General features: G+C 43.5%; 1 protein-coding gene across 1 annotated transcript in view; it reads right to left on the bottom strand.

The window, feature by feature from the left end:
- Positions 1–13,539, bottom strand: part of LOC145416409 (signal peptide peptidase-like 3) — a 295,615-nt gene that overhangs the window by 23,267 nt on the left and 258,809 nt on the right. Inside the window, exon 10 of the mRNA XM_080285356.1 lies at positions 10,575–10,719. Coding sequence (XP_080141482.1) covers positions 10,575–10,719 — 145 coding nt within the window. The remainder of the gene's footprint in view (positions 1–10,574; positions 10,720–13,539) is intronic.

The following is a 13,539-nucleotide window of genomic DNA, read 5'->3' as shown; positions in this document are numbered from 1 at the left end:
GATCTCAATGTGGGACTGAAACAGGGGTGTGTAATGTCTCCATGGCTGTTTAATATATATATGGATGGGGTCGTAAAGGAGGTACAAGGTAGGGCAGTGGATGTGGGGGTGGCCCTAATGAATGAGGGTGAGATTTGGAAGCTTCCGGTGTTGCTGTTTGCCGATGATACAGTATTGTTGAGTGAAGATGAATGGGAGTTGCAAGGTTTGGTGAATGAATTTGGGACAGTGTGTAGGAGGAGGAAGCTGAAAGTTAATGTAAACAAAAGTAAAGTTATGGTGTTTGAGAGGAATGAAGTCACAGAGTGTGCAGTGAGGTTGGACGGTGAGGATATGGAGAATGTGAGTGCATTCAAGTACTTGGGTAGTGTGATGAGTAAGGATGGAACTTTGGGGGATGAAGTGCGTGAAAGGGTACAGCAGGGAAGGAAGGTTGTAGGCATGCTGAAAGCAGTGATGAGAAATAGGGAAGTGAGTATGGAAGTTAAGAAGTCTCTGCATGATGGTATTGTGATCCCTACCCTGACGTATGGAAGCGAGGCGTGGACCTTGCAAGAGGGGAACAAGTCAAGAGTGAGAGCAGTGGAAATGAGTTACTTGAGAGGAGCATGTGGAGTGACATGGAGGGACAGGTTGACGAATGAAGAAGTGAAGGAACGTTGTGGGGTAGATGTGGATGTGGTTGAAAAGATTAGGAGAAATACACTGAGGTGGTTTGGACATGTGGAGAGGATGGAGAGTGAAAGACTGACTAAGAGGGTGTATGTGGGTGAGGTGGAGGGAGGGAGAGGGAGGGGTAGAACGAGGATGAGGTGGAGGGATGGAGTTGAGAGGTATATGAGGGAGGGGGGGGTGAGTTGGGGGGAGGGGAGTCAAATGGTGGGTGACAGAGTGACTTGGAGGCGTTTTGTCTGCGGCCACCCTTTGCGGGATTAGGGCGTCGGGCTATAGATAGATAGATAGATAGAGAGGCCGAGGATGAGATGGAGGGATGGGGTGGAGATGTATATGAGAAAGGGGGGTGTGAGTTGGGAGCAGGGGAGTGAAATGGCGGGGGACAGGGCGACTTGGAGGCGATTTGTTTGTGGCCACCCCAAATGGGATTGAGGCGTCTTGCAATAGATAGATAGATAGATAGATTATTATTATTACTATATTATTATTATTATTATTATTATTCCATCCATCCATCATGCAATCCTATGTAGCCCCATAAGGAGCATAGGAGCCTGGGGCAAAGCAAGTTGGTCTTGACATTTAAGATGAGAGTGACCAGCCTCATTCAACCCTAAGTGGCATTATGTGGGCAATAAACCCCAACCATCCCTTGGATATAAACCTTCACCGACTGAATCCGATTGGAGTGGCGTAATTACCCACTAAACAAACAGGCACCAAAATTTGGTTATATGGATACCACCCAGTGCAGTAAATGGTTTCCTGGTGTACGGGAAACCATTTGGCCCATCACTCACTGTAAAGTCACCCACAGGCAGAAGGAAAAGAATGAAGAAAAGAAAGACAGAAGAAGGAGTGTACAGTCACCCGAAGGCAGAAGGAAGTGGAAAGAATGAAGGAAAGCAAGACAGAAGAGGATGAATGGAAAGAAGGAGGGAAGAGAGGAAAGGGCAGATACCTGAGAAAAGCACTACATCAAGTGAGTGGATGGCGAGCACCCTCACCTACCGCTAATGGATGAGAACGGCAGTGCTTTACTGCACACTTGTGCAGGGAGGGGGTTGGTGATAGCCAATACCTTCTTCAGGCACAAAATGATCCATAGGTATACGTGGCAAATGATAACAAGGGTGGTTGGTGAACTGAGTGGACAGAAGGCAATGACTGATTATGTGTGTGTGGATAACAGGATGAGAAGGTATGTCATGGATGCATGGGTATATAGAGGGTGGGGGAGTGGACTTTCTGACCACCACCAGAATCAAGGTCCATATAAAATGGAGAAAGAGAAGGGAAGAACAGGGGGAAGTGGTTCATACAAGAAGAGTGGAAAGGTTACATGAGGATGGAAAAAAGGCAGAATATAAGAGGGAAGTGGAGGAGTGATTGGGTAAATATGGATTGGAGCTGATGGGGGATGTGGAAGGTGTGTGCAAGATACTCACACAAAAATTCTGTGCAGCATGTGAGGTGGTGTGTGGGGTCAAGAGAAGATGGAGGGGGGTGCAGGGAACAGCATGGTAGACTAAAGAGGTGAAAGAGACTGTGGCACAAAGGAGAAAGTATATAGTGTGTGGACGAGAAACAGGGAATCGGAAGTTGAGAGACGGAAGTGTCACGAATCAAATTCGCGACATTTTCCTTTTGTGAGAAACCACGAACTATTAGTGGAAAACTCACTGTGTATCGTTCAGTTAACCGTTTCTCTCTCCATTTCGATGGTATACTTTTTTCAAAACATTCGTCACTGTTTCAAAAGTGACCGTTCTAATGCACGTCATTAAGTGCTCTACTGAGTGATATTATTGTTTCTATATTGTTCGCCCCTGCTTGCCTCAACCATTGGCCACGCCTTCTTCCGGCTGGCCTGGGCATATTCTTACCCCACACATCGTATTTGAATGAGTCTTTTGTCTGTCACGACGGAGTGTGGTTCTGTGCTCCAGTAGTGAGAGTGAGAGAGGTCTTCTAGCACCCAGACTCCACTAGACTACAGTTCTCTAGGCTCCCACCCTTCCTTGGTGATACGCTACATTGACCAGTATTTCTTTAGTTTTTTTTCTTAGCTTTAAAATAATTATTTTAGCTAGTTTTGTGAAAGAGTGAGTGAGTGCATTCCGTTTAATATTTGAATTCATTTTGCTTTATGTAACGTAAATTTATTTATTGATCAATAAATTTACAGTTCTTTCCTTTGAGCTTAATTGTTATTCGTGTTTTATTTCACCACGAGCTTCTTTAGTCTGCTTATCTTAGCTCGCACAACTTACTTATTTTTCATAACTGTACTTAAAGCAGTTCTTTCATAATAATTCTGAAATCCGTTGTGCTAGCTAGGGGTTAAGCTTCAGCAGGAACCTGTCTGTTATTAATATTAAATATTGATTGTCAGGGGGTAAAAAACTCTCAGGGGCCTGCAGTACCGACTGTACAGCATTTGTGAGTAATTAATCTCCACTGTGTACTGTAGAGAGAGACAGCGTTCTCATCTTTTGAGAATCGGCAGTCAGCCGGAATAAAATGGCGATCTAGTTGCCATAAATTTATTAGTCGTTGAACTTCCATTAAATTTTGGATCACACGCATTCTTAAATTACAAAACCCCGTTGACAACTGGCGACCTCACAAGGATTTAACTCCTAGTACTATTATTAACGAAATAAAACTCACTCACTCAGTTAGTTATTAGTTATAATAACTAAAGGTTATAGGCACATGCTTACTGGTGTTTACCGTTAGTTTAGCAAGTGAATTTCTGCTTTATTAATCCATAGAGTACTTAACTCTATTTAGTACTTTATTCTTGGTAACGTCAAACAATTTTATTTGCTCCTGGGAAGTCGCCGTACCCATTGCGTTAATTATTGAGTCTTCCCAGTCATTTGCATTTTTGCTTTATTCTTTGCCAGTTAACTAGATAAGACTGGTCACCACTAGCTTGTGTCTGTATTCTTTACTTGTGTTATTAGCATTTGTTTGCGAAGCAGCAGTCAGTACTCAGTTTCGGCTTGCTTAGTAAATTAGCGACATGGCTACCACTGTATTTTTACAAGAAGCCAAAGACATGGGGCTTACTGAGCCCCAGGAAATTAAAGAGTACATACTCTCACGGCATAATCAGGAGCAGCAGCGCGAGAATGATGCCCGTGAAGAGCGTAAGATTCAGCGCGAATACGAGCGAGAACAGCGCGAACACGAGCGAAAACAGCACGAACCTGACTTAGAACACGAGCGATAACAGCGTGAGGAATGAGACAGAGAACGAGAACACGAACGTGCCGAGCGAGAAGCACGCGAAAAACATGAACTTGAAGTGCTGAAGCTCAAGCAAGATTCCTTGGCTTCAGACACATCTGGTGCAGTTGGTCCAAGCTCCACGAGCGTTCTCCCTGCACATGTTATGGCGACCCCACGCATCAAGCTTCCTTCATACAAGGAAAGCGAGCGAATTGAGCCATACATAGCTCGTTTTGAGGACATGGCAGACATGTATCAACTGGATGAGGCAGCTAAGCGGCTCCAATTTCTTAGTTTATTTGAGGGCCCTGCCCTCGATATTCTCCACAGAATTCGTGGAGACAATCTCACGTATGAGATGATGAAAGCTGCACTCATTAAGGCGTATGGTCTCACTCACAGTAGACGACGCCAAAGTTCAGTTCATGCGAGTTCGTCTCCAAGACAAGGAGACAGCTGTTCAGTTTCTCGACCGTCTCACTGCTTACTTAGGTGAGTGGATGGAAAAAGATCAGACCCCTAACATGCTAGAGGGGATAATTGACCTCATGCTGCGTACAAAGCTAGAGAGGTCGTGGCCTGCTGAGCTCATAGCACAGCTTAAGATCTGCCAGGTGAAAGATGCCAGCCAAATGGTGGAAAAGGCTGACGCATATTTCACTGCATGCGGGTACCAAACTCGTAGGCAAAACACCTGGAACAGAAAAGCTGATAAATCTGGGAAACCATCTCAGGTTGAACCCCAGCAAAAAGGCCATTTTCAGAATAATGGTCATGGTCCAAAACCGCAGTGAAAGGACCAGGGGCAAAACACTCAGAAACCTGAATGGAAGCGGTACAACAAGTACCCTAACCAGCAGCAGTATCAGCCACGCAACCGACTGTCGGGACAAACTTTTTCACCACCAGCTCAAGTGAATAGGAGGCAGGAAGCGAACACAGCCTTCATTCCTCAGCAGCAGCACGGTGGTCACGTCCCTACCAGTACAGGTACTCCCCCACAGTTCACTAGTCCCACAGCGACAGTGAACACCCCTCCACAGATGGCCAATGTTCCATCTCCACAGGCAGTGAGTACAACCCCTCAAGTGTCTAATTCTCAGGGCACCATGTTTGCCGCATCAATTCAGCAGCCTCATGAGTGGCTAGCTGCTTCCTCCACAGGCCCTCCCACAGGTGACAGTACCTTCCTTGTTCAGCCAGGGTTTGTGGGAGACATCCCTGTGAAGGTCCTGAGAGACAACGGGTCCTCAGGTTGCTCTGTCAGGCAGAGTTTAGTTCGGCCTGAGCTGTACACAGGTTGACAGATCCATGCTAACCTTATTGATGGATCAGCGAGATTGTTCCCTGAGGCATGTGTCCAGGTGGCATCTCCATTTTATACTGGTAGGACACTCGCAGTTGTCATGCCAGAACCTTTATTTGACCTAATCGTAGGCAATATTCCCGGTGTCAAGGATAGTTGCACCGAAGATGACGCTACTCAGACTTCGGCTACAGTAACACGAGCCATGACTGAGGCTCCAGATTGTGTCACTCCAGTGACCATTGAATCGCCGCAAGATCTGATGTGTAGCCAAATTGTTGTTCAAGAACAACATTCTGACCCGACACTTGCTGCCGTGCGGAAGAAACAAAAGGGTAGAGTGATTAAGTATTCACGGGGAGGTCGAGCCAAGTTCCTTCGCAAACAAGGACGGCTCTACCGTGAGTCACGAACACCCGAGGGCGAGGTTCGACTGCAGCTTGTCGTTCCCGCCAAGTACCGCCTAGCAGTGTTACAATGGGGTCATTGTTCAGCCTCAGGAGGTCACATGGGCAAAAGGAAGACCCAGGGCCGTATCCAAGCTGACTTTTTCTGGCCAGGGATGGGACGAGACATAGATAGTTTTGTGCATTCCTGCAGTGTGTGTCAAAGTACTACTAATCAGGGACATGTCCTTCCTGTGCCATTTGAAACCACACCCGTAATCTCTGAGTCAGTTGAGAGACAGGGCAGTGGTAATGTGGGTGTAGACCTGATGTCTAACCTACTAACTGCTTACTAACTAGCAACTGTTGTATGCTGGGTTCCGTAAAATAGGCGGCCTCAGAGATTTGAGTAATCCAAGGACCAGCCTGGTTCCCAGTTAAAAGTGTAGACCTGACGTCTCACCCATTGGCCCCACAGGACAAAGCATGTCCAGGGCCTGCACATACATATGTACCGTAAGTTAAGCGGGAATGTTCGAGAACCCGCAGAGGCGACCCGAGGCTGTGTCTGCGGACACACGAGCCCGAGTTTGCGTAAGGATTCTCAGCTGCCCTGATATTGTATGTACATGCGTACTCTAGGCTAAAGGGGGGAAGTTTGAGGACCCGTGTGCAGTCTGAGGCTGTATCTGCGGACACACGAGCCCGAGTTTGCACAAGGATTCTCAGCTCCCTGATATTAATATAAGTACTGTAGGTTAAGGGGGAAGTTCGAGAGAGAACCCCGCAGAGGCGACCCGAGGCTGTGTCCGCGGGCACACGAGCCCAAGTTTGCGTAAGGATTCTCAGCTGCCCCGATATTGTATATACATGTGTACACTAGGTTAAGGCAGAGGTTGAGGACTCGTGTGCAGTCCGAGGCTGTGTCTGAGGACACACGAGCCCGACTCTGCATCAGGATTCTCAACTTGCCGACACTAATCGTAAGTGCAGAGTTAAGTTTAACCAGTAAACTACACGAGTCCTCGAGACCAACGGCGTCCAGGGACTACGTTTCCTGGTTAATACCTAATAAATTAATGGCGATCTCGAATGTACGAAGCTTAGGCTGTCACTCGTATTTTTCAGCTAGAGCGTACCTTTCGTAGCATGTACTGATTGCTAGGCAGAGAGAGTAATTGTAATGTAATAAGAATTTTTGTCTCATTGACACTTTTGATGCTCCACCTTAATTGATTTTGCAGGTACAGCAATGGGTGTAGCAGTTTTGCTGTGCGGGCCAGCTGATCGTCTGCCGCACGCTGCCGCCTCTTCTCCTCTGCCTTTGTTGTCACCATAATAATATTTACTGTATTATTTTACGTGTAGGTACAGTTACACTATAACTGTCACACCTACACCGTGTATCACATACACCACGCTACACAACAATTAGTTGTCAGTGTAAATGTAGCGAACTTTTGCTCAGTTTGACCTGAGTACAGGATTTTCACCGTCGTCACGGAGTTTTTTCCCTCAAGCTTGCCTCTATTAACGTAAATACGAGGTTTTTACGCTCATTGGCGATAGTGATTTTCTCCTGTAGCAGGATAGCACACACACCACAGTGTGAATCTTGTGTGACTGAGTTAGGATGTGTACATATATATATATATATATCCACAAATTTTTTCCTATAAGAAAAAAATTTCATTTTCAAGGGGCATAATGTCACGAATCAAATTCGCGACATTTTCCTTTTGTGAGAAACCACGAACTATTAGTGGAAAACTCACTGTGTATTGTTCAGTTAACCGTTTCTCTCTCCATTTCGATGGTATACTTTTTTCAAAACATTCGTCACTGTTTCAAAAGTGACCGTTCTAATGCACGTCATTAAGTGCTCTACTGAGCGATATTATTGTTTCTATATTGTTCGCCCCTGCTTGCCTCAACCATTGGCCATGCCTTCTTCCGGCTGGCCTGGGCATATCCTTACCCCACACATCGTATTTGAATGAGTCTTTTGTCTGTCGCGACGAAGTGTGGTTCTGTGCTCCAGTAGTGAGAGTGAGAGAGGTCTTTTAGCACCCAGACTCCACTAGACTACAGTTCTCTAGGCTCCCACCCTTCCTTGGTGATACGCTACATTGACCAGTATTTCTTTAGTTTTTTTTCTTAGCTTTAAAATAATTATTTTAGCTAGTTTTATGAAAGAGTGAGTGAGTGCATTCCGTTAATATTTGAATTCATTTTGCTCTATGTAACATAAATTTATTTATTGTAATCAATAAATTTACAGTTCTTTCCTTTGAGCTTAATTGTTATTCGTGTTTTATTTCACCACGAGCTTCTTTAGTCTGCTTATCTTAGCTCGCACAACTTACTTATTTTTCATAACTGTAGTTAAAGCAGTTCTTTCATAATAATTCTGAAATCCGTTGTGCTAGCTAGGAGTTAAGCTTCAGCAGGAACCTGTCTGTTATTAATATTAAATATTGATTGTCAGGGGGTAAAAAACTCTCAGGGGCCTGCAGTACCGACTGTACAGCATTTGTGAGTAATTACCGGTAATCTCCGCTGTGTACTGTAGAGAGAGACAGCGTTAATTCTCATCTTTTGGGAATCGGCAGTCAGCCGGAATAAAATGGCAATCTACTTGCCATAAATTTATTAGTCGTTGAACTTCCATTAAATTTTGGATCACACGCATTCTTAAATTACAAAACCCTGTTGACAGGAAGAGAGAGTTATATGTAGAGAGGAAGAGAGAGGTTAAAAGATTATTAAGAGAGAGTAAGAAGACAGTGGATGAGGAATTTGGAGGGAATTTGAGTGTAAAGAGGAGGGAATGTAAGAAAATGCTCTGGAAAGGGGTAAAGAGTGTTAGACAGGGTGCCAAAGTAGTTAGTTGGGGTGTGAATGATAAAAATGGATTAGTAGTGGAGACGGGAGAAAAAGTGAGCAGATGGAGAGAACACCATAAGGAATTGTTGAATATTGAAAATGAAAGTAATGCGAGTGTAAGTGGCTGGGGAATGGCTGGGAGATGGAGGGATGTGAGAAGAGAGGAAGAAATCAGTAGGATTGAAGTTGCAGATGCAATGAAGAATGTTAAAATGCGGAAAGCCCCAGGAACTGATGGAGTGTGTGGTGAAATGCTGAAGCCTAGGCGAGAGATAGTAGTAGAATGGATGTGGAAGATGTGCGGATTGGCCTGGGAGGAAGGTAGAGTCCCAGAGGATTGGAAGTCAGGTATAATTATTCCCCTGTACAAGGAAAAGGAAGCGTTATGAGGAACACACTAAGGTGGTTTGGCCATGTGGAGAGGATGGAGGGTGAAAGACTGACGAAGAGAGTGTATGTGAGTGAGGTGGAGGGGGGAAGAGGGAGGGGGAGGGGGAGGCCGAGGATGAGATGGAGGGATGGGGTGGAGAGGTATATGAGAGAGGGGGTGTGAGTTGGGAGCAGGGCAGTGAAATGGCGGGGGACAGGGCGACTTGGAGGCGATTTGTTTGTGGCCACCCCAAACGGGATTGAAGCGTCTGGCTATAGATAGATAGATAGACAGGGAAAAGGGGAAAAAGATGTATGTGGTAATCATAGGGGCATCAGTCTTCTTAGTGTAACAGAAAAAGCATATGGTAGGATACTTATTGACATAGGGAAATAACAGAGGAATTAGTTGGAGAAGAACAGGGACGTATTAGGATGGGAAATGATTGTGATGATCAGATATTCTTTCTTAGATCTTTAATGGAAAAGTTTCCAGAGAAGGGAAAGAAGTTGTATGTGGCATTCATGGATTTGGAGAAAGCATATGACAGAGTGGATAGACAAGGACTGTGGAAAGTATTACGAATATCTGGAGTATATGGGAAGTTGTTGAAGGCCGTGAAGAGTATGTATGAGGGTGCTAAGGTTGCAGTGCATGTGGATAGATAACTGAGTTAATTTTTCTGTTTGAAGGTTGGATAAAAACAGGGATGTGTCATGTCTTCATGGCTGTTCAATCTATATATGGATGGGGTTATAAAAGAGATAAAAGGTAGGGCAGTGGATGTTGGAGTGACCATAGTAAGAGAGGGCAGTGTTTGGAAACTCCCTGTACTGTTGTTTACAAATGATACTGTGTTGTTAAGTGAAGACGAAGGGAAGCTGCAAGGCTTGGTGGATGAATTTGGGAGAGTGTGTAAGAAATGGAATCTAAAGGTGAATGTAAGGAAGAGAAAAGTTATGGTCTCTGAGAGAAGTGAAGTCAGTACAGTGAGGCTGGATGATGAGGAAATGGAAAATGAGAGTACATTTAAGTACCTGGGTAGTATGATGAGTAAGAATAGAAGTTTAGAAGGTGAAGTGCTTGAAAGGGTACAAGGAAGAAAGGTTGCTGGTTCCTTGAAAGCAGTGATAAGAAACAGGGAAGTGAGCATGGATGTGAAAAAGTTACTACATGACAGTATTGTGATACCAACTCTAACGTATGACAGTGAAGCTTGGACCTTGTTGGAGGGACGGAAGTCAAGAGTGAGAGCAGTGGAAATGAGTTATTTAAAAGGAGCCTGTGGAGTCACATTGAGAGAAAGTCTGACAAATGAGGAAGTGAAGGATCGTTGTGGTGTGGATGTCAATGTGACAGGAAGCGTTAGGAGAAACACACTGAGGTGGTTTGGCCATGTGGAGAGGATGGAGAGTGAGAGGCTCACGAGGAGAGTGTACGTGAGTGAGGTGGAGGGGAGGAGAGGGAGGGGGAGGCCAAGAATGAGATGGAGGGAAGAAGTGGAGAGGTATATGAGAGAGGGGTGTATGAGCTGGGAACAGGGTAGTGAAATGGTGGGGGACAGGGCGAGATGGAGATGATTTGTTTGTGGCCACCCCTTACAGGGATTAAGGCATCTGGCAATAGACAGATAGATAGATTATTACAACAACAACAAAAACAACTACTACTACTACTATTTCTTCTACATCTACTTCTACATTTCCCATACCTTCAGATAGGCCATCGTTAAGAGGGGTAGTAATGTAAAAGGAACGAGGTATAACAAGGCTGGTTGGGCTGCCTTGAAGACCTCTGATGACACGGTGGCAGTTAACAACCCCAAGAAGTAGCCAATTAATGAGCAGTGGAAGTAGCTGCAATCAGAGAGGGTCATTAGCAGTTCATTAGGGTAGTTATAGGGTAATTAAGGCAGTTAGGGGTTGTTAGAGGTGATTACAGGTTGTCTGGGAGTAACTAATGCTGTTAGAGGGCAATTAGAGTTTTTTTTCTTTTTATATAGATAATGAATGGAGGAAGGAAAAACAAAGGGAAAAAAAAATAAGTCCATGTGCCTAAAGGCATCCTCAATTCATAAAATATTTATGATAACTAGATTTGAATTGAAGTGGATTAAATGTTTGTGGGAAACAACTCCCAGGAAGTGAATTCCAGAGAGTAGTAGTTCTGGGGATAAATGAATTTTGATAAACAGAGGTTCTGCATTGCGGGGAAGAGAGTGTGAATTCATGGGCGCTCCCAGCTGCCCGAGTATTTCGGGAGAAAATATGAAGGAGAGGAAAAAATTGAAGCCAGTTCGTCTGAACACTTATGGTAAAAATATCTATAAAATAATGCTACAGAAGCAACATCTCTACGTAATGATAATGGAGGAAGATCTTGCGTGATGGCAGGATTATTGATTAATCTAATGGCTTTATTTTGAATTTTGTCCAACTGCCTCAATGCAACTGCTCCACATCCACTCCACAGTGGTGAACAACATTTGATCTGAGAATGCACATGACTTTTGTATTTTGTGGCCATCTGCTCATCAGTGAAGAACTTACGAACTCTGTACATAAGTCCCAATTTTTTGGAAGCATTTTTAGCAAGAGATTTAACATAAGCTGTCCAGCTTTGGTTGGGGTTTAGAGTAACACCTAGGATATCAATTGTAGTAGATATGGGAATATTGATATCATTTAGAATAATGTGATAGTTTGAGGGATTCTTTCTGTTGGAGAAATTAATGTATTTAGTTTTCTGAGCATTAAATGAGACCAGATTTGTTTGTCCCCATTGATTAATATTAGAAAGGTCCTGGTTCAGAGAAATTGCTGTGTTTATTTATGTATTTATAATATCAAATTGTGTAAAGGAGGTACTCAATGTGAAAGAACTATGAAGGGTCGAGTCATCAGCATAAGAGTGTATTGGGTTGTGAGTGTCAATTATATGAATGAGAAAGAGGGTTGGTGCCAAAACTGATCCCTGAGGTACGCCAGCATTTATGGAATGAAACTGAGAATAAATACCATCTACCATGACCCGTATTTTTCTATTATGAAGGTAAGAAGAAATTAGAGGAACCAGTGATGCAAGGCCATAGTGTGACATCTTAGACAATAAGGCCTGGTGCCATATTCTGTCAAATGCTTTTGATATATCTAGTGCTATTGTGTGTGTTTCACCGTGTTGGTCTACTGTTTTGTTAATCTGATGGGTAAGAAGGCAAAGAATGTCTATAGTTGAACGTTTTTGTCTAAATCCATACTGCCGATCATTGATTAATTTATTGATTTCTAGATGCTTGATTATGTGTTTGTTAATTAGCATCTCAAAAACTTTGCCAAGAATGGAAGTTATTGCAATTGATCTATAGTTTGATGGATCAGAAGTTGCCCCCTTTTTAGGAATAGAATGGATATTTGCTTCTTTCCAAGAGGCAATTAGAGGTATGTAGAGGTTGTCAGAGGTGATCAGAGGTTGTTAGGGAGTAATTAATTTCATTAGAGGACAATTAGAGGTAATCAGAGATGGTTCAAGGGTCATTAGAGGTTGATCAGTATACTTAGAGAGTAATTAAGAAAGCTTTAAGTAACTCTGATGACACAGTGGCAGTTAAACAGGCCCAATAAGTAGCCAATTAATAAGCAGTGGAAGTAGTTGCAATCAGACATGGTAATTAGGATTATTAAAGGTTAATTTGAGTGATTAAGCATTGTTAGAGGTGTATTTAGGGTAGTCAAAAGCTAATTATGGGCTATAAATAGTTAGTGGGTAATTATGGGCCATTAACAGTTAGAGGGTAGTTAAGGTAGTATGAGGTCAATTAGGGTAGTTAAGAGGGTAATTACAGTAGTCAGGGGTCATTTAATTATAATTTTTATCATCATTATCGTCAATATCATCATTATCACAGATGAGATAGGGAGGCAGATATATTACATATGTATATAAATATATATAAATATAAATATATATATATATATATATATATATATATATATATATATATATATATATATCTATCTATCTGTTGCCAGACGCCTCAATCCCGTTTGGGGTGGCCACAAACAAATCGCCTCCAAGTCGCCCTGTCCCCTGCCATTTCACTGCCCTGCTCTCAACTCACACCCCCCTCTCTCATATACCTCTCCACCCCATCCCTCCATCTCATCCTCGGCCTCCCCCTCCCTCTTCCCCCCTCCACCTCACTCACATACACTCTCTTCGTCAGTCTTTCACCCTCCATCCTCTCCACATGGCCAAACCACCTCAGTGTGTTCCTCATAATGCTTCCTATCACATCCACATCCACACCAGAACGCTCCTTTATATCCTCATTTGTCAGCCTGTCTCTCCATGTGACTCCACAGGCTCCTCTTAAATAACAGTATATAATATATATACTGTATATATATATATATATATTCATTCATTCATTGCCAGACGCCATGTATCCCAAACGGGGTGTCCAAGGGCTTAGAGTTAATTGTTTTACAGGGAGGGGCACTAATCCTCCACCAACCCCACTTGACACGTAGGGATGTTATATATATATATATATATATGTATATGTATATAAAATAAAAAATAATAATTTGGTTTTATGCCAGGTAGGGGTGTGAGTTGGGAGCAGGGCAGTGAAATGGAGGGGAACAGGGCAACGTGGAGGCGATTTGTTTGTGGCC

This window comes from Coenobita brevimanus, chromosome 106 (assembly GCF_032717465.1).
Source record: "Coenobita brevimanus isolate Jiangsu-jjx chromosome 106, ASM3271746v2, whole genome shotgun sequence".
NCBI lineage: Eukaryota > Metazoa > Arthropoda > Malacostraca > Decapoda > Coenobitidae > Coenobita > Coenobita brevimanus.
This window is presented reverse-complemented; position numbering and strand designations above follow the sequence as displayed.